Source organism: Mytilus californianus, unplaced genomic scaffold, assembly GCF_021869535.1.
Source record: "Mytilus californianus isolate M0D057914Y unplaced genomic scaffold, xbMytCali1.0.p SCAF_4, whole genome shotgun sequence".
Lineage (NCBI taxonomy): Eukaryota > Metazoa > Mollusca > Bivalvia > Mytilida > Mytilidae > Mytilus > Mytilus californianus.
Genome location: NW_026262690.1, coordinates 87,486,268 through 87,508,828, shown reverse-complemented (window position 1 = coordinate 87,508,828; position 22,561 = coordinate 87,486,268). Strand labels below are relative to the sequence as shown.

Below are 22,561 nucleotides of genomic sequence, written 5' to 3'. Positions count from 1 at the left end.
CTAACGGCCTAATTTATAACAAAACAATTTACGAAAAACAAATATGTCAGACATGAACCAACGACAACCACTGAACTACAGGCTCCTGACTTAATTGGGACAGGCACATATAGAATGTGGCGGGGTTAAACATGTGTGAAGGCACCAACCTTCCCGCTAACCTGGGACAGTGGTGCAACGACACAACATAAGAACAAACTATAAAAATCCGTTTAAAAAGGCTTAACTCATCAGATCGATACAAAGTAGAAAAATCACCGAACAAAAACAAAAACCGGTCGTAGCAGGGAATGTATACATCCATCACAACAGAAAAGACACCAAGCACAGATCTGAGAGTACTCGCAGTTACTGATAGCTAATTCAAAGCCAATAACAACTAATAAAAACATCATTTATCTAAGACTAAAATGATGGGATAGGATTTTTTGTGGATTCTGAATTCGGCAGTGGTGGTGATCGAATAAATAATGCGCATTTCTGTTTTCATTAGAAGCCATTTGTTTAATATAATTAAATTGTCACCTGACGGCGGTAAGAAACGGGCTAAACCCTTAGCCTATTCCTAGAAATACTCCATTGTTAATACAAATAACAGGTTACAATGTTAGACGAAAAAATCTTGTTGCGTTCGATTCTTTTGATGAATTGAAAAATTTCTTTCTATTATCATAATCACCATGTAAAAAGTTTATTTTGTTCGGTTCTCACGATAAAAAAAATCACGTGCAATGTTATGCCAAAATGTTATTTATCAAGAAATCTGACAAAGATTAATCAACCTAGTTGTCTGACAATAACGCTATTGCAGAGCTTTTTATGTTAAAGCTTGTACTGTAAACTGATTTTAATGTACATAATAAATTACAGTCACAAACACAAATATAAGTCAATTGATAAAAATCCGATTGGCACGCATTGCTTAATCAGTTGACATTTAAAAGTCAATTCACAATACAGATTTTCTATTTATACTACAGATTCTTAATATGTTGTAAATATATTTAAGAAATAGGAAAAGGCATTTGAGTATCGTTTAAGTATGTGTCCTAATCATTCATCATTTCCATAAACGATTGAGGATCAGCTTTAGCCGTCATCTGTTCATTTTTTTTCGTCTTTTTGTCTACTTCTTCTCTATATCTTATAGCTTCTCGTTGTAGTAAAGTATTTTCTAGCTTTCCTTCCATTAGTTCACTGCAAAAGAAGATGCATATGTATTACTATGGTTCTCTACGATTATTACATGTATGAGCTAACTATGAATGTGTGAGCTCCAAGTGTGTACCATGTACAGAATAAATGCAATCTAATATGTACTTGGAGATCTCAGTACATAATAATATTGCAAATCAACAAATATTTCTTGAACACGACCTTATATGGAAACTTGTTCACATGTAAAACAGTATGATTCACTAATTTTAAAGTATTGATATGTTATACGTATATAAGGGAATCTTGTAGTACTACTAGATATTTCATTTTATGTATTTGTACATAAAAAAGTATTTTGGGAAATGGAAAAGTTCCAATTAAACGTCAGTGGAAAAGGGGAAGAATCAAATATCAATATACACCTTGGCCAAAGCGAAAAAGACAACAACAGTCCACAAAACAATACACACTACTCTGAAACTCGTTTTAATAATTTTTGAATTTCCCTGCGAAATCGATCGATTAAAACTGACCACTTTTGCTGCGTTCGATACGAATGCATGCATTAATCTTCACCACGAATACACGCAGCCAAACGTTGAGGAATAAAAAGATTTATAAAATTATGTGTCTCTATAAAACAAAATAAAACAGAAGATGTGCATTAATTTCATCACTGGACAATTACATCACATCTCCTAAATTTATTTACACATTAGAGATACTAAAAACATCGGATATTCATACTTATATACAATGGACATGCGTGTTTTTCATAAATGCGGAGTTTCCGTTTAGATTTTACAATCCCATGCATAAATATGTAGGAATCAAATTTATGGTGGGTTCCAGATATATGGCAGATTTCAAATCTATGGCAAATATGACGTCACAAATGCAATACAAATCATAAATCTATGGCAGTTTTTCGTTTTCTCCAAATCTATGGCAGATTTTGAAATTGCGTAATTGGGAAAAGAGTAAACTATAGCGTCACAATTAAATAATGTCATATTACCCGGGACTCACAGAGTATTACAAACAAATACACAGGGAAACACTTTCCGCTTTGAAATTCCCTGTTGATGGTTTATAGGAAGATGTAACCTTTTATCCAGAGGCGGGGCAATATATGCTGTACCGTCCTGATCCCGCGATGAATAAAGTTTTGGGATGGCATGACGTCATATTTACCATAGATTAGGAATATACAATAGATCTGAAACTCGCCATGGATGTGAGGCCTACATATATATATAGCATTAAAGTAAGAACAGAAACAACTACATCTTACATTACCGAAAAGATCAAACCGAACAGTTTTGGAAGAAAACATGCGCACAGAACTAATAGGAAAAACTCTTCGTTAATTTTGTTTACCTTAGATCTATTTCACCATTGCCATCTAGGTCTAACTGGCTCATCAACTTGTCAATTTGTTCTTCAGTTAAATCAATGTTACATTTCTATTGAAATAGAGATCAAATGATCATATTTTGACAAGAAGGATCATATAGGACTAGAAATATTAGCTACCAACAGATATGAGATGATATTTGTATCTTTTCGTCTTTTCACAGAATGTCACTTAACTCTGAAAATCTTTTACTTCAAAATATTTGTAGCTGAAGATTCATGTGTATTTTGTTCGGGATTTTGATTCTTAACATTGAAACCGCTTTATTAAAAAGTTAACCAATTTTATGTATATTATTATTCATCGTTTGTCAAATTTAATTAAATAATGCATTTGTAAATAAGCACTTGTATGAACACTTGTCTGGTGTTGTCTATAATATTGTCTTTTTGGTCGGTTTTATTTTATGTTTTACCATGACGTTAATATTAATTGTCAGTTTGTTTTCGACTAATGAGTTTGAATATCCCTTTGGTATCTTTCGCCTCTCTTATTGAAGACTCTATAGTTTTTTATGATGTTTGGCAAATGTCTAACTGAACCCCATCTTCTTTTATTTAGATGCTATCCATATTGTAACTGTTGAATATCATTTCATATTAAGAATGCTTTCTATTTTGTTTAATGAACATGTTTTGAATGACCATTAGACTGCGTGGAAACTTTCTAGAAATTATGTGAAATTTTGCAAATAAACATCGGATATTCATATCTCTAATGGTCATGCGTGGATACATGCAGTGTTAATTCTTTTAATAAAACAAACTATTATATAATTTAACAAATACCTTAACACCCATAGATAATTCTTCTCTGGATATCTGCCAGTTGTTATCTCTATCGAACGTTTTTAACAAGTCTATCATCCTATATCCAGCTTTCTCTACATATTCCCTTAGCTTCGTCATAGGATCTGACGCCAGTAATTTCTCGGGATCTCGGGGCTTTTTACTTGCGAAACTGGTCACATCCACCAAAACACCTCCATATACTGTGACTAAGTTGCGGTCTTCTCGTAACTCTTTCTCTAATGCTTGAAACGATCTTCTTACCATTAAATTCTATTTCAGGCAATTACAAAAAAAAAATTATCGCAATTATATTTATTTTTCCCAGTTAAAACCCAAATTATACAGTAAGTTCAACCGGTTATGGTGATTACATTTTGAATACTAATTATGGTGAATCAGATATCATCTAAAATGTTCAAGCTACCATAATAGAGACGTCCGTCCAGAGAAGCGAAATAAGTCATACTTCACTAAGTCTATAGGTGATGGAAGATAGAAAATATTTAAGTTGATTTGTTTTCTTGATGAAAGGGAGATAACCAAATTAGAATTATATTCGATCAAACTTTACAAATTGCAATAAACATTCGATACTTAATATTTTAAGTAGAAATTATTATAAGTTATGTCGATTTGCCGGTGTCTCTAAAACAAAACTTATGACAACAGCTAGTATGCTGAATATGTAAAACCACGATCAGAGCACACTAATATGTCAGTTCAAACTATCGAGATCATGTCTAGCATGAAAATCAGGGCTGTCAGATATGCATAAAACCACTTTAGTTAAGATATCCAATCGTAGTACGAATTCATCGTAGGACATTTAGAAAAATTCGTCCGTTCGGAACAAATCTTTATTTAAGTAGTTTTATGCATATCGGCCCAGGTTAACACGTGAAGAAAATTCGGAATAAAAATTAAAGTGTCAATAAGTAAAATAAAAAAAATACCGAACTCCAAGGGAAATCCAAAACGGAAAGTCCATTATCAAATGGCAAAATCAAAAGCTCAAACACATCAAACGAATGGAAAACAACTGTCATATTTTTGACTTGGTACAGTCATTTCCTTATGTAGAAAATGGTGGATTAAACCTGGTTTTATAGCTAACTAAACCTCTTCCTTATATGACAATCGAATAAAATAAATTCTAACAGATAAGCTTACCGCAAAATCTAAATATTGCAGTGTCTTCTTGTCATTTCTATTTACACCTTCGAGTATAAAAAATCCTCCGTCACAACCATATTCATTATGTCCGATCTAAAATTAAATAATTATCTTTTATCAACTTTTATTCACAAGTGTATACATTTTAGTCTCGAGCGTACCTTGTGAATGATGTTTTATATTCCAGAAACACGTCTCGTGCAGACAATAATCAGTATCAGTATTACACGTGTTGTTTTCATACACTTTTACATCATACTTATTCATCAAAACATTTATGCAATGGTATATTGACAAAACTGAATAGTAAAAGAAAGTGTATTGTGTAATAGACATGAAATAAACATCCCTTGAAATATTGTATCCGTAATGATACTTAAGCAGAACTTTTCCTGCAAAAATCTTCCTGCTTTGACTCTCTTGTCAATATCTAAGATTGGTTCGTCTTTTACACTACAAGTTTTTCTCTTAGAAACCTTCTATAACCTGTCGAGTAATTCCTTTGTGCTCTTATTACTTACATATAATTTAACTAAAGCTTCATTGACTTGTATACCAGCAGCTATGTGAGGTGCACCTTCTACGGGTATTCTACAGTGCGTACAATGCAACTCTCTCAATATTCTGTTAGTTTTTAGCGCATCCTCCATTGCTCGTGCTCCTTCTAGACCGAATCCATTCATGCTGACATCTAAATACTTCAGTCCTTCATTTAGCTGCAACAAATAGAACTGAACACATTTCCGTCCCAAATCTTCAAATTTCTTCCTTAATAGATTATTTTAGACTTTACCATTAGTCTTTATTTCTTTAACAAACATTGTGTATGTGGATGCGCGTGTGTGTGTGTGCGAGAGAGAGATAGATAGAGAAAGAGAAAGAATGTGCTAGTTTTGACACTTGATTGCATGAGATACTGGACTGGTTGGTCTTTTTATTTATTTTATTTTTTATTTTTTATCACTAATTGTTTGACAGAGACGCCCAGAGAAGCAACACAATTTATGCATAAAACGTAAGTGTCAGACTTGTGAGAATGCATTTCGTCGTGTGAATCTTATAGTGTTATATGTCCACTTTTGAAAAAAAATGGAGATAGCTGTGTATTTGATATCCATGTGTAATGGTTTATCTCCCTAAACAACTATAATACAATTTCAAAGAACAATATTTTATAGTATTATATCTACACTTTTTTGCAGGTATTTTTGCTGTAAAATAATTGTTATCAAAATTATCTTCCTGAATTGTTTGCATGGTTTTAACTCATCTATGCGCAATTCTTTAGCAAATCCAGCAGATCAGAATTGGGGATATTACACAGTTAAAAAATCCATGGTCTATTTCCAATAGAAATAAAGCGATAATTTCTAAAACAGCAATGTGTGTAGTGAAGTGTTCTATCTCCAGAAAAGGGGATGCTTTATTTATCTAAGTTGATTATCTTTTCAAAAAAAAAGTAACCGAACGAAGAGTTAATCTTCATGTACGTAAATTCGATTCCTATATAACTTTTATGACTAGGACTAAGTTTATCTCCCGTTCAGTACACACAAGCAAGTAAAAGGTCGTTACAAATGCAGAATACGTATGTCTAATTGGACGTCTCTATCATTTGTTTGATATCAGTTTTTTTGTTTTTGAAAAAAAGATCAGTATTTGACGCAATCATCTGCGTTTTTTTCGTAATGTGAAGGAGTAACACATTGTTCATTAATTACAAACATATACATGTTATACGCCAAAGGAATAGAAAACAGATGACGAAAAAAATATATAACTTAAACACAAACTGAGGTCTTAAAAATACATTCAGATTTAAATTCTTGTCAAGTCTTACAAAAATTATGTTATTATTATTTACTACTTTTTTATTATCAGACTGACCTTAATCCCTTCAGCCAGTGCAGCACAACCTTTGGTCTGGAAGTGGTTCCAGCTGAGATCTAATGTTTGTAATGTCACATTTTCATCCATTATCTTACAGAAACAATCAGCACCGTACTCTTCAAAGCAATTATGCTTCAAAATCAATGTTTTAATTTCAGAGTTTGCCTGAAAAAAACATATATTTGTTATTTCCTTGCATAGCTCTTCGACTGTTTCGGTTCTTATATATCCTTGGCTTTCAAGTATTCGGATTTCCTGATGAATGTAGGTCCAGAAAGGCGCTCCTGGCGCATGAAATTTAAAAGTGTTGTCTTCATCTTTTTTTTTTCTTAATTACAACTGTTTCTCGGTTAGAAAAAAAAATTAGTTAGATTGAAATCTTTACAAGAAAAGCAACATATCTTTAATATCCTTTTTATTGAAAATTTCGCATGTACGTTTACTATCGAACTTGTTTTAAAAGCTATTTTGATGAAGAAAAAAACTATAACAATAATAGTTGGACTAACATTTTGAATGCAATGAATTATTTGCAAGGGAAACTGGTTAACGAAAAGTTACCGTCACCTGAAAATTTACATGTTTTATGCAATGTGGCTGCGTTTCGTAGATATAGCTTAATGTCGTTTATTACAGACAAATACGTTTTTCCATTTGTTACTAATCAGTTTGATTTTATTTTATTAAAACAGGGAAAAAAGCGAGTTTTCTGATTTTTGCAGGTGGGATGCATATCTACGTCGACAGAAAATATAAATTGATTGAAACTTAATTATCCTCTGCAAGACAGTACGTGTTATTTAAAGTAACATATAAGATCACTTCAAATTAAAAGAAGAAGTCTAAAAAAACATTCGAATTGACGGACAAAGTGTTTTTAATTTTTTTTTGCAGGGAGCTTCTGTTTCTTGCTACAGATCATAAAATTTATCAATATTAATCGATTTTAAAGATAATTAATATTTATCACCGGATCTATTCTTAAATGATGGTCATCGTATACACACCAAATCAGTCCACTATAATTGAAAACTCATGAAATATACTAGGCTTATAAATTGGTTAGCCAAACGCATGTTTTTTTCAACATAAGACTCTTCAGTTGCCATAACCGGCTTCCGTGCGAATCAAAGTAATTGAAAGACCAAATATAGTACGAAGTTGATGAGAATATTGAATAAAGAAATTTTCCTAATTTGTTTGTAAATATGGCTACACTCATCTTTGCCTGGAGTAGAAATCATTAGTGTTTCGAATAATTCAATTTTTTTTATAAACAGTTAACTGCAAATAAATGATCGTAATAAAGATAGTTCATGTCATCGCTGAAGTGCTGCTTGCTGGGATGGTGATTCCCTCGTCCACCTGTAGAGGCATCGAACAAGTGGGTGTAAAAACTCATCAAATATATCATATGTGTTTTAAACGTAGAATATTTGACTGTAGTAAAAGTAATTTAGTTTTTTAAATTCTAGTATGAATTGATTACTATATGTCAGTAAATCTAAAAGAGACAACACACATATATTTACCACTAGCATGTCATAAAATGCATCAGCAGCTGAATCATCTATTTCATTCCCTGAAATTCATAACAATTATGGTTTATTCAAAATTTCTGTATAGAAATAATAATAGTCCTTTTACTATTTTTTTTAGGTTTATTTTCTTTTTTTCTTATTCTTCTGGTGTTTTTATTTTTTCCCAATAAGTTATGATGACATAAGATTTTGTACTAACAAAATTAAATTGAAAGTTTATTTGAAATGAAAGCAACTGAAATTCAAATATTGCATCTTCTTGTTAAATATGTGACTGTTACAAAACTTCATTAAAAAACATTAAGGTTGAGTCTTATGTTTACAGATATTCGAAATAAAATATATATGTTCTCGTCATTTTTACTTTGAACGCAAACGTTCTGAAGAAATGTTTAAAGCACTATCATCTAAAGTAATAATGGTGAAACTTGAATTTGCGAGATATTCATTTCAAAGTAGATAGTTCCTTAAAAATTAAACATTTACGTCAAGTACACGAACAAAGTATGATATTAATGTTGTTTTATTTGGTGGGTGGAGTTAAAACTTCCGTCCTTGAGTTGCATTTACATAGATTAAAACACAATACGAAATCATGTAATTCGTCTTGCAACCAATAAGAAATCAGTGACTGTATGAATTGAACACCAACTGTAAATATTCTAAAAGAGGGGCGAAAGATACTAACTTTCATTTGTAAGATATAATTTACACAATAAATAGTACTACTCTAGAGATAACTGTATTGTATTTGAAGCTTTGCGGACGTCCATCGGTAGTTTTACTTTCGCAAATTGAGTTTACCTGGCGAAACGAAAATTCTGCGAAATATTGTTATCTTCTTTAGCGCATAATTATGTGACGTCATAGGTATGCTCCTGTCATCAAACGGGCGTTTTCTTGCTTTTTGCCCGCTCCAGAGTGTAATAAAATTTGATAAAAAGAAGAATGCTAGGTGCAAAATGTGAGTTTTTTGCTTATTACTGGAGAAATTAAATGTCAATACATTCAAGAATTAGAAATGTCGGCTTTCTTAGTTACAGACAGGGAGATAGAGAATTTTACGACTATTATCATCCAATCAGAACCATTGATACAAAATAATTGCATTAGAATATAAAATACCTGTTAGATTCAAATGAATAATGGTTTTATTTTTGGTTAATAATTCGCACAGTGCCACAGCTCCCTCTGATCCTATTTTGTTTTCAGACAATACCTGAAATTATATACAAAATAATCTTAAATTTGTATGTAACCAATAAAATGAATATTTTGCTTCACCTTTTTCGTTCAATTTACGCGCATTAGATGTTTCAAATGGTTTGCTGAACATCATATTTCAAAAGATAAATAGCGACAAATATTCAATTTTCAGAATTAGAACTAAGGTTTAACGGAAAATTATCAAAAATATAGTTTGAACATCGTTTTACTATTTCTGGAATGTAAATTGTTTTAGAATTGATCAATTTTTCTGAGTGTCCTTATTATTTCAGAAACTGATTTTTTATTCAGAGTAAGCATACACTATGTTGCTGCAATTGTTGTTGAAATCGTTTTATTTCTTAAAACAACTTACACTTGTATGTAGTGACGTCATTTTGTGGTGACATAATTCACAAACAATAAATATTTACGATTTTTTTTTAACTTTGATGAGTATTTACATAGATTATAGTACGGCACATTTTTATTGTGTCTGTATGGAGATACTCCAAGTACTTGCCATAATTCAGTTTTATTACAAAATTGCCCACTTCATTTCGCATGAAATCACATTAAAAATATTATAAACTCTTCATTTGTCAGCTTTAACAACAGTTTTGCTGAGAATAGCCTGCATATTTTCAAGGAAAGTTTTAATAAATTTTTAATCTGATTGTACATATTTCTAAAAACAATTTTTTTCTGCTTAAAATTTAACTTATAACATTATAAAGATGTATATATTTGTACAATCAGTTTATTTAATTGGATTTCCAAAAATTATCCGACGAAAAATGTGTATCTTTTTTTTTCGTCATCGAAATCTTTGAAAAGTAGTTTTCTGAAATTGTCTTATTATAAAATGTAATGCATCAAATATAAAGTTAAGCATTTACCAGCTCGGATACGTAGGAGTTGTCCTTCAATACTCTCGTGAGATATGTTGCACCTTCCCCGAGAATGTAATTACCCTCTAAATCGATTCTCTCTGTCACTGTGTTAATCTATGAAAAAAAATACACATAAATTGGCAACGGAAATCTTTCTTTTACTTGCAAAAAAATATTACAATAGTATGCCTTAACTTGCAACGGGCTGGATTTTTATTTACAAATTAAATATAAAATTTTATCTTTCGGTTGGTGACTAGCTGCATTATAGACATACTGTAAATTAAGAATTTAGTGCCTGCATTAACTTTTTAAAATCTTTTGCAAACGACTATAAGCAAAAAGTAATTAATTGAATGTCTAAACCTATTGTAGTTTAATATTTCTAGGAAAAATTAAAATACGAGTTTCAACTATATTTAATCTCTTTCTTTTCTGTCGCATATGGTTAAGCAAATTTATATTGATATCTGATAACTTTGTATTGAATTATTAGAATTAATTAAGTATGTTTCAGTATATAATTTCTAAAAAGATAAAAAAAAATATGAAAAAAACGACTGCAACCTTTAATGGTTTTCGCTATTCCTTTTATTATCCGATATTTGTGAAATTATTCCTTAGATGTTAATGCATCGTTGGACTTTGAAAGTATCCCATATGAAAGAAAATTCATCTTTGCAGCATTCTATTTTAATTTACACTTAAAATCAAATTTTGACAAATGATCCTCAAAATTTGAAGTTATTGAGAGAGTCTTTTCAGATTAAGATTGAAATGATATTTTTGTAACATGATAAGATGTGAAAAATATACGTTTAATACAGTATTCAACATTTTCATAGTTGTTTATGTATATTTTATTCCTTTTAAGTTTATGAAAAAGCTGTTAAATTTTCAAATGTAGAAACACGGATATGTAGAATTAACATATATATAACTGTAGTGACAATGCATTAGATTAGATTTTTATATCAATTATATGGAGACTATTAAGTTAAAAAGAGGCGCTTGTCACCAGATTGTAACAAATCAATTTGAAATATTATTGCTGTGACATAAAATGCAGAAATGTACGGTTTCTGAGAGGCATTTATCACCAATCAGATCGTTTTTTCATAACGTGATATGATATCGAAGTGGACAGTTATTCAGAGACTCTTACAACCAATGCGATCAAAACAATAATTGTGTGGAATAATCTGATGTGGAAATGTGAGCTGTCGTGTGGCACTTCAACCAATCCTACTTTAATGAAAGAGCAATTTTATGATATTTTAGTATGCAGAAAAATGTCGTTCTGAATGGCAGTTAACCGTTCAATCAAATGAAAACAAATTATTTGAGGCAAAGTAGTTTTCCGATTTTCAAACCTCCTAACTCAATTAATAAGACACAAATCAAGCCTAAAAAGAAAACTTAGAGACGAGCATTAACTCCAAAAGGAGTAGCAAGAACGCTGGAAAATCCAAATATTACTCCTATAATGTGATTAGATACGGAAATGTCTTATAAAATAATAGTACTTACAGCCAATAACATTGAACAATACTCTTATGACATGATTAGATTCGGAAATATGTAATTGAAGGTAGGCGCATTGATTCATTTAAATTTATATGATACTGTAATGGTATGACTATATAAGGGATGTTCATTAACAGGGCTATACTTGTAACCAATAAGATAAATATAATAGTCTTAGCATAAGTAGACACTGAAGTATAAATGTTACACACATGGTGAATCAATTATATAACCTCAGATTAAAATATCCATGATGTGGTCAATTTCTGTTCTGTAAAAAGTAAAATAACAAAAAGTACCGAACTCCAAGGAAAATTCAAAACGGCAAATCCCTTCACAAATGGCAAAATCAAAACTCAAACATATCAAACAAATGGAAAACAATTGACTTGGATCAGGCTTTTTTATGTAGAAAATGGTGGTTTCATAGCAAGCTAAACCTTTCAATTGTATGACAGCTCATTGACTGTTCTCAAAATGTTAAAATCTTTCGAAACATTGAGGGTTTTCATCGATGGACTTATCCAGATATCGCAAATTCTTTTGAAATTGTTGATTTTCAATGCCCTCATCTTCGTTATTGATTTGATTATCTGGGGTTTTTGTATTATTTGAGCAACACTGATTTGTCATATATATGCATTTTTTGTTGTGGAAGAGAACTAGTTAACAGTACTTAAATTGTTTTTTATATTGTCGTTTATGACTGTCTTTTTTATGGTGAACTGACTTATTTTGTTCTCCTTTTTATTAAATCGGTTTTAATGCGATGTTATTACCTGTTTTGTATTTTTTTCAAGGAAACTTCGTTTTTTAGAAAAAAGATTCTTATATTCATTTGTTGGATAAGTCGTACTCGTCAATAGATAGACAAACATCAAAAAAACAAAAGAGTTTAGTCATGCATTGTGCACAGGTTCTTTTTTTGAACAGGATCATTGATACCAGACAACACTAAAATAGAAGTACGAACTAACATAAACATGCGACAAACTACCCCCCGACACACCGTGTGTTAAAAAAAATATATTCAAATCATAAACTAACTCATTTAGTATGAATATATCTGTACTTCGAAATAGTCTAATAGCAAGGTTAATGAGAAAATTACTTTCGATAGTTATATCTAGACACAATTCCTACCTCTATATTGCCAGCAATAGCACGCATTCCTTGAGGTCCTAGTCCATGAAATTTCATTGTAAGATTTGTGTCCTGCATATGTTTGATGAAGTAGGTAATGGGCTGTACACCAATCTCTTCACAATGGCGTTCATATAATCCTACACCATTTGGGTCAGTTTCATATCGTTCTGGGTAAATCAGTCCTATGGAAGAAAAAACAATAATTTATTTTTTTTTTTCATCTGGAGTAGTTGTATAAATACCGACAGAAAGAAACTTGATATAAAAGTGTAAAATTGATATAAAAGAAAACAATTTTTGAATATCGCAAATCAATGTTTTTAACATCCATATGATCAATTAAGCTTGAGAGGTTTAGTAAGCTATGAAACCAGGTTTAATCCACCATTTTCTACAAAAGGAAATGCCTGTACCAAGTCAGGAATATGACAGTTGTTTTGCATTCGTTTGATGTGTTTCAGTTTTTAATATTATCATTTGGTAAAGGACTTTCCGTTTTGAATGTTCCTTGGAGTTCGGTATTTTTGTTATTTTACTTTTCGTCATCAATATTTTGATATATGGGTGACAATATCAGTTTATTTTCTTTTTTAAAAGAGGGGCGAAAGATACCAGAGGGACATTCAAACTCATAAATCGAAAATAAACTGACAACGCCATGGCTAAAAAAGAAAAAGACAAACGGACAAACAATAGTACACAAAACACAACATAGAAAACTAAAGACTAAGCAACACGAACCCCACCAAAAACTGGGGTGATCTCAGGTGCTCCGGAAGGGTAAGCAGATCCTGCTCCACATTTGGCACCCGATTATTAAATAACGTTAAACGATGCAGTTGTTATTATTTTTATCGTGTGTTTTATGTGTTATGTTCGATTCTGGTGGAAAACATAATCCTAATAAAGTATTGCACATACTTTTTGCTTGCAAATGAGAATACGTATGTTGTGTTTTCAAAACGGATTCGGTGCAAATATTTTAAACCAACTTATTTTAACGAGCGATTTGTTAAAGCATTATTTTGTCGATTAGAAAAATGATATATAACGTCGCGAATATGTCTAACTATGATAAGGAATACATCAGCAATGATATTTGTTCACTTTTTTTTAAACATTTACTCACTATCAGCCTCTGTTGGATCAAAGTCTGTATCATATTCTTCGTTGGCTTTTTCATCGTCACTTTCCAACGATGATATATTAGATTCATTGTCCTCGAACACATCAGATCTGCCATCAGCAGCATCTTCTATATATTCATCTTGTAAATGTCTTGTCAAATCAGCACCACTTAACCCACGTATTTCAAACTCATCTCCTTCAAATGTTCGTTCTTTTATAACTTCTTGTGTAAGATCTGGTAGTTTTTGTCTATATTCTGTAACATACAACGGGTCACCGATTCGGTCATCGCCAGTAATAGCTTTTAACCTTGTGAGGTCTGTTATAAGACCTGAAGTATCTTTCGATGACCTTCTTGATTTTGTTTCCGAGACACTATCCTCGGGTTTAATGTTCATCAACTCATCTTCTTCATTTATTTCAAATTGGGCTGGAAGTTTTGACGGCGATGAAAGCCTCGGTGGTTGAACAGTTGGTCCGTCTGTGCCGACTGGCATTGGTACTATTGAGTATTACAATCGTGAAATTTATGTTTCGTAATACCTGTCAGGACACTAATCTGAATCTGTAAATGTATACACAAATGTAATGATCCCAATACAAAAACAAAAGAATAACGTTTTCGAGAATAAGTCAATACAACGTTTTTTTTATTCTGCATTGATGAAATAAATTCGTTCGTTGTTTCGTATTTCACAAATTATAAGTCAATTAGATATTATTGGGTACAATTTAGGAACATATAGCACCGCCAAATTTAATCCCTCCCATATTCATCACACAAATTTATCAAAAAAACTAGCAATAACTAAGTCCATAAATACGTACTTAATCTAATGAAATAAAATCCCATTTACGAAGTTGCGAATAATTTGCACTACATAAACAGTAGTTTGTAATTTAAATTCTCATTGTATGGAATATTCACCAAATTATTCATTGTGCAGATCTTTCTTCTCCGTTGAATTTAAATCAGATTTTGTAACAATTTAATTTGGTAATAATATTGATGTCGTGTTTGTATATCGAACAAGTATGACAAAAGATAAATCATTGTTAACCAAGTACATACTTACGTTGAAAAATATGAGGATGTAATATACATTCAAACCGTGTAAATTGTACTTTGTATATGAAATAAGACATGCATTTTTATTGCTGGGTACTTATTTTTTCTTTTTTTTTAGTTTGTTCTAGTTGGAAGAAACTAAACCATAATTCAAAATAAAGATCAAGACACCATCATGGCTTAAAGGGAAAACAGTCAACTATACACTTCTCAAAGACAAAACAGATATATTCGTTCGATTATAATATATACGAGTAATAATACACTGGATATACTACAAACTGTTAATTCAACACAATGAATAATTTATTATTTATTATTACTTATGTTTTAACTTAAAACAAATGATATAGTAAGTACTGACTTGCGTCATATTTTATTCAGCTCGAGACCGCCTTCCTCAAGTGTATCAAGTTTACCATTTGCATACGATCAACTAATAAAACTTTCAAGAGCTTAGCATAAAAATGTAATATCAAAATTCAAGTGCACTCGGATATATTATACAAGTACTCGGAATTACCTACCAGACATACTCTTAGATACTTACTAGTAAACGTTCTTTATCTTTTGATATTTGTGATAACGTTTGACTTATTTCACTTCTCGAAATTTCAATTGGAGTTCAAAAGTACTTTTGTTTGATTTATAATGTAATAACAGATATATGAATTTTAAAACATTTTCAATAAAACTGCTTTTCAAAATTATGAGAAAGCAGACTTGACTTTGAATAAATCCCTGGACATTAAACAAATACCATATTATGTCGACCTTATGTGAGGATATTGGGGTGGGGGGGGGGGCGGGGAGGGGGGTAATAATTGAAGCGCTATGGGTTTTTGCGTTTCCTTTGTTGTTGTAAATTGGCCGTTCTTTATATGACATTTTTGTTTTAGGTAATTAGATAATTAGTTCCATGTAATTTATAGTTTATCTTGATTTCCATGAAGTTGTATTGCTGAATTCTATAGCCCTTTTTAAAAAATATTTGTTTATGTTGCAAGATATTTACGCAGCCCTGGCTTTGAAATATTTTGATTTGAGCAATCATGATGACAAAAATCAAAAAAAAAAACGCTTCGGATGCACACACTTTATAAAGGGTTTCTTTCAAAGTAAAAACAAACAGTTGTTTTACCAATGTTATAAACTCTAAATCAATTCAGAATATACCAACAAAGAAAAAGGCATGAGCGAATAAACTCATTATATATACCAGGATTAAAATTCTTGTACGCCAGACGCGAGTTTTGTTTACAAAAGCCTCTTCAGTGACGCTCGAAACAAAAACGTTAAAAAGGCCAAATAAAGTACAAAGTTGAAGAACATTAAGAGACCCAAGCGCGTGAACTCCAAATGGAGCGACCGGAATAGTCTACAGGGTAAACGTCTCCTGATTTGCTCGAATTACCCTTCATGCGAATTTACGCTAAGTCAAAGTGACATGAAGAGAATAGGATATAATCAGTAAATTTCAAAAGAGAAGAATGTTCTGGTGTCTAGGATCATAGACCGGGAAAATCCGTCTCTCGTGGATTGGAACACCGACACATCGTATCTGTCGGCCTACTCATTATGTGACCGCAAAACGTGTGCAGTGTCAATTCAGTCGTCACTAACATTGCTAATATTGTCACGAAAATACTTATCATTCTACAGAACTCAACAATCAAAAGACTTGTGCGATATCCAATATGTGTTGCGACTGGTACATTCAATTTAGACTTAAGTATTAGCTATTTGAAAATGTAACTTGTTTGAGTGAACGTTGATATTATGAATCGATATCGTGATGAATTCCGCCGGATCAATTTTGATATCAACAAAATTCCAATTCTTATAAACATTATTTTTTTGTTACTTTAAGGTCAAGTTTTATGGATTATCAGATGAATGAAAGGGGTTAACCGCCATAATTATACTCATGATTATTGTATTATAGTTTCCGAATTTTATTTATCTTTCTTCCTTTAGTGTTACATGTTGTCTTTGTATTCCTGGTATCTATGCTGTTTACTGTGACTGATAGTATTTTTCTTTCTAATGCATTAATTTGTAACTTAAGTGAGGTTTTTCAACGCTCTTTATGACAAACTTTGTTTCATGTTTGTATAAAGACATCAAAAAGCTACACTGTTATCTTTAAGCTAACCATAAAATGTTCTAAAAAATAAAAAGTTTTCTTAACACTTAAATTGGTTTTTTTTTTTTTTTCTTTCATCATAGACACTGCAACACTTTCAAAAGAGAGGCGAAGACTACCAAAGGGACATTCAAACTCATAAGTTGAAAATAAATTGACAACGACCAAACAGACAAACAACAGTACACAAAACAACATAAAAAACCAAAGACTGAGAGAACCCCACCAATAACTGGGGATGATCTCAGATGCTCCGGAAAGGTAAGCAGATCCTGCTCAACATGATCCACATGTGGCACCCATCCACTCATTCATTCATCAGCTTCATGTTAAGTACACTTTCATCCTACTAACTGGTTCGCAGGAGTACACATAACTTATAATATGTGTTGAAATAAATATTAAAACAATGAAGTAGGCGTCTTTAGAATTTCGATTCTCTGAAAATAACCATTTTTCTTTGTCTCGCTCTTCACGAACCTTTTCGCCTCGTTTATTTTCTCTGAAGTTGTATATGTCAGGTCTTTTATGGTTTGATTTTATAGAAATGATTGCTACTTTTTAGACAAGGCCAACAACAATGTTATATGCAAATTATTTAAACAAATACACCAATCCAATTATGACGGTGCAAAATTAAACTAGCCTACATTACAACAACCGAACAATATCTGTTTTAGCCCTGATATAAAAATGTGCAAATAATTATCCGCTGTTCTTCGACAGTATGAAAAAACCTAATACGGATAATTTCATACGCATGACGAGCGTTTCGTCTACACAAGACGCATGAGTTACGCCCGGATGCAAAACAGTCGAAACACCAAATCAAGTAGGAGGTTGAAGAGAATTGAAACACAAAAAAAAATCCATGTCGTTTTGTCTAATCTGGCTAAGGCAATATATACTTCGGGGTAGAAAAACTTCAGTTTAAGGTATAATGTACAGAAAATTTACAAAACATGACGAATTAACTAATGATATTTTATGTAGGCGCATGCGCACTGATGATCCAAAGGGTTATACCATCGGGAAGGCTTCTTTTGATATATCCAATCGATTTTGTACTGTGATATAATTTTACATTACGAATTGGCATATTCATGTTGAACACCAGCGTAAATATGATCTGTATCAATGAGTGAACTTGTCTGATCATAAACATGTTAAACGAATGTGTACATTAGTAATAAAGAGGTAATGCAAAACATAGTAAGGTGATACTAAGTAAGATAATGCCATGAAGGCTTATGCAACATACCAGACGGAAGAAGTTTTGACTAATAGATAAATTAAATGGGGAGTCTGCAATAAAATAAGCGTGTAGTGATGAATTATGGCGGTAGTCACTATCCATACTAATGGTATGATTAGAATCTTCATTCACTTTAAAGATTTTACTTAGCTTACTAATATACAGTTTATTACATATATATTCTAATAACTTATTCATGCTGATCCACAACACACCCATACATCGCTTCAGACGGTATTTGTTTTGTTTTAAATGTAACGACATCATTTGTCGCATATTCTTCATAAATAAATTAAAGTTTGCATTGTGATGCGATTATTTAAAGTTCATAATGACTATAATAATAGTGCAAAATGAATGAATGAATTATTGAAATAATGATTTTGTTCTTAAAGACCTATAGGCATTAAATTGACTCGTAATGGAACGTAATTTGAATTTCACAACCATTATTCTTTACAAATATTTCTAGTTTCTGTATTGTTTGGATATTGTTAATATCAAAATAAATTTAACAATCCAAACTTCGATTTCAAAGTTATAAAAATCATTGGGGATTGTTCATACCCAGTATATATAGTTAAATAGGCTAACTTCGGAGCAATCTTCACAAAATCTTGAATTCATTTTGTCACAAATTTCATAAATATTTTAATTTTTATTCTGTTGAAATACGAATTTCTTTAGTATTTACTCTTGGTTGTTAATTTATATGAACTAGATATACAAATAAGAAGATGTGTTATAATTGCCAATGAGACAACTCTCCACCAGAAACCAAATAACATAGAAATTAACAACTATAATAGGTCTCCGTACTTCCTTTAACAATGAGCAAAACCCATACCGCAGAATCAGCTATAAAAAGCCCCGAAATGACAAATGTAAAACATTTCAAACGGGAAAAATGACGGCCTAATTTATGTAAAAACAATGAACAAAATGCAAACATGATATACAGCAACTAAAGATAACCACTGAATTACAGGCTCCTGACTTGGGACAGGCACATACAGAATAAAATGTGGCGGCGTTAAACATGTTAGCGGGCGTATCAAAGACTAAAGTATCAACCAGCACATATAAAACATCCAATGCTTTTACTGTAAAGACGTCATTCAGCGAAAAACAGTCAGAGGAAAACATGACCGTATGAGTCTATTCTGTATCCAATTTTACTTTTTGTATTTTTGTATTTAATGATTGTTTGGTACCAACTTTCACTTGAGGTTGATGATGCAATTAATTCGTAAACCGGTAAACGCCGTATCCTTTTTGCGGGGTGTTTCAGATTTATTTGCTAGTAAGCAGTTTATATTTTTGAATTTGCAATATGTTGGTTTAAGTTTTTTTGACAATAGACTTCTAAAATTATACACTTGCTGCATAAAATTTTGTAATATTGTATTGAGATGCTAACCATGGTTAACATTGCTATTTTTTTTGTATTTTCATTGCAATATGCAATTGTCTGGGTTTTTTTCGAACTCTATATGCTATAGGAAATGACTTTTCACATATATTTGGGGGGGGGGGGGGGGGGGGATTCTGTTTACACTTTCCATGTAGGATCTTTTTAAACTATCAATACAATATGAGATTCCACATGCCTTTATGGGTCTTTTTTTTAAGCTCTCCATGTGTTTTAGTTTTTACTCGCTTTAATGGGGTTTAACTTTACATTTATTGATGAAGAAAACATATCGTGAGCTTCAGTCGTTTATTCGTTGTTTTAACTATATGTATTTGGTATTGTGTTGCATGCAGATATGTCGCTACATTTTGATATCATTGTGACATTTTGCAAAGACAAATTGTTATAAATAAATAAGTAATTCTCTACAATAATTACTGTCAAAAAACAACGACAAATCAAGACATAAATATCCTTTCATGCAAATGTCTGAATAGATTTGTTTTGATTTAACCTGAATCTCGGGGGTTTTTTTTGTTTTTATTTCAGAACAGACAGGTAAACAAAAACAAAATATATAGAAAAGTTTTGTGTGTATTATTCATGATGAGAATAACAAATGCAATTTTTAAACTTCAAAATTTCACACTTGTTTTAAATAAAGACTTTCTTTAGGGTTGTTTTTTTTTAACAAAGCTATTATAAATTTTACCTTAAAACTATTGCAAATCTGCAATCTATCCTTTATCCAATTCTAACATTGACTCCATTAATTGGCAGTAATCCCCATCAGATCTGTGGCCTGTGACACAGCGTCTCCATGACAGAACTAGACCTGTAGAGATAGTATCAAGGCCTCACGTGTGGTTGGATTTTAAAAGTTAAGTTATAATTGTTTAAGTCAAGCATCAGTGGGTTGATATTATTGTTTTATTTAAATGATGGTAATAAATGATAAATTGTCACCCATTTCGATGTTGAAGATATTTAAATACCGTTAGTCAAAACTTAGATGCATGATCTTTTATTTATATACCCCTTATGACGTTAATTTTAATGAATTCGCTGTCTTGATAACTTCGCATACTCAAATATACAGTATCTGTTAAAACAGAAGGGTTTTTTTCAAATTTAAAGATCCTATTTACAAAAGAAACCGGCAATCGATTATTATTTTATGACTCTTGGATTTCATATGTATTAAAGTGAAACTGCATTCAACCCGTAATGGCTGTAATTCGACAGTGTATTAATTTGCGTTATGGTTATTTTTATATTTTTGGTTCATGCTTCAAGGAGTCATATTTGTTCTAATTTGAATTATTAAAAAATAAATTATGAAAACATTCATTGTAGGACGAAGATGTAACCACTATGTCGACTGCCTGTAAAATTTTATAGTAGTTTCTCTTACGGCTACATATAAAGATACATGTATTGATAAATATCATTTTTTGTTCATTTTTTTTTTTTCCATTAAAGTTATCATTTTTTTTTCTTGTTTTAAAGATGGAAGCACACACATTCAGACTATTGGTCTTCTTCTGTATATTTGTGGGTGTGTGTGTATATTTTCTTGCTTGTAAGTATGGTTTGTTTTTTTTAATTTGATTTGTTTTAAACTATTATAAAGTCATTTTATAAAATTTACTGTTTGCAAAAGTATAAATTATTCTAAATAATAAGGATGTTCTTGTCCCAGGCAGAAAACCCTGGCCGTGTTAGGCGCAACTTTTTGGAAGTTTTGGTCCTCGGTGCTCTTCGGCTATGTACTTGTTTTGGCTTTCAAGCTTTTTTCATCTGAGCGTCACTGGAGGGTCTTGTGTGGACGAGACGCACGTCTGGCGTATTGAATTTTATGCCTAGTACCTTTTGTTAGCTATTATTCGTGTGTTTCTTTGTTCTATATGTTCTCCCATTTATTTGTATTGTGGTCCTGTCATGTGATGTCGTCGTTTTGGTGTTGTGTTTGACGTTGCCATTGAAGCGGGAGGTTTGGCATGCCAAAAAACCAGGTTCAAACAACCATTTTTTTCTTAAAATGTCCTATACCAAGTCAGGAAAATGGCCATTGTTATATTATAGTTCGTTCCTGTGTGTGTTACATTTTAATGTTGTGTTTTTGTTGTGTCGTTGTTCTCCTCTTATATTTGATGCGTTTCCCTCCGTTTTAGTTTGTAACCCGGATTTGTTTTTATCTCTATCGATTTATGAGTTTCGAACAGCGGTATACTACTGTTGCCTTTATTGTTTACTCTTTTTTTACGAAAGAATATGGGGTATTGATTCGTGACACAAAATCCCTACATATACTTCGAAGAATAAAAAAAAAAGACTTTTTTTCTTCATCTCAAAATCCCAGCGAGGGTAACACTGATCAGACATTCACACTCAAAGCAATTTCAAGACAGCATCTACCACCAGTTTGAACAGAACTCTATTATTATTTTAGTCACGCTACATCTGTGTACTAAAGAGCACTGCTGCAGAGTGATATCAACAAATTGTGAACATATGGAACATATCTACCAAATACTGACATTAATTGAGTGACCATATCATTTGAAAAAAAGAGACTCACCACAAACAAAACTACGGGCAAGATTTATGCTAAACCGGTTTCCATTTGTTTCTAATGCTCATAATTATTTATGGTGTGTATATTCCTATATGTATTTAAAGTTAAGCTATCTCTAAAAGGAGGATGTTATCTGCAACCATTGGAGAAACGTTACACTTTTGGGGAAAGGTAAACGGTGTGATAACATAATTTTAACATTATTCAAAATTCAAAACAGCTCCCGGTT

General features: G+C 31.6%; 1 protein-coding gene across 2 annotated transcripts; it reads right to left on the bottom strand.

Annotated features, from left to right (window-relative positions):
• Positions 1-777: 777 nt before the first annotated feature.
• LOC127738841 (leucine-rich repeat-containing protein 74A-like) lies at positions 778-20,613 on the bottom strand. 2 transcript variants are annotated; one of them, XM_052250240.1, is made up of 12 exons: positions 20,467-20,613; positions 13,872-14,435; positions 12,740-12,924; positions 10,076-10,183; positions 9,096-9,189; positions 7,962-8,011; positions 6,427-6,594; positions 5,061-5,255; positions 4,537-4,632; positions 3,364-3,636; positions 2,539-2,624; positions 778-1,197 (listed from the first exon to the last, which is right to left on the bottom strand). In XM_052250240.1, exons 2-12 carry the CDS (start codon positions 14,365-14,367, stop codon positions 1,050-1,052), a joined length of 1,899 nt encoding a protein of 632 aa, XP_052106200.1. In that variant the 5' UTR covers positions 14,368-14,435; positions 20,467-20,613; the 3' UTR covers positions 778-1,049. The 2 variants fall into 2 exon arrangements, with proteins under 2 accessions (XP_052106200.1, XP_052106201.1); XM_052250241.1 differs by lacking the exon at positions 20,467-20,613 and adding an exon at positions 14,699-14,804.
• Positions 20,614-22,561: the final 1,948 nt, after the last annotated feature.

Coding starts and splice junctions, on each gene's coding strand:
- LOC127738841 (XM_052250240.1), bottom strand. CDS start 14,367: ATGCCAGTCGGCACAGACGGACCAACTGTTCAACCACCGAGGCTTTCA. Junction 12,925..13,871: donor TGATCCAACAGAGGCTGATA/GTGAGTAAATGT, acceptor TTTCTTCCATAG/GACTGATTTACCCAGAACGA. Junction 10,184..12,739: donor CTATTGCTGGCAATATAGAG/GTAGGAATTGTG, acceptor TTTTTTTCATAG/ATTAACACAGTGACAGAGAG.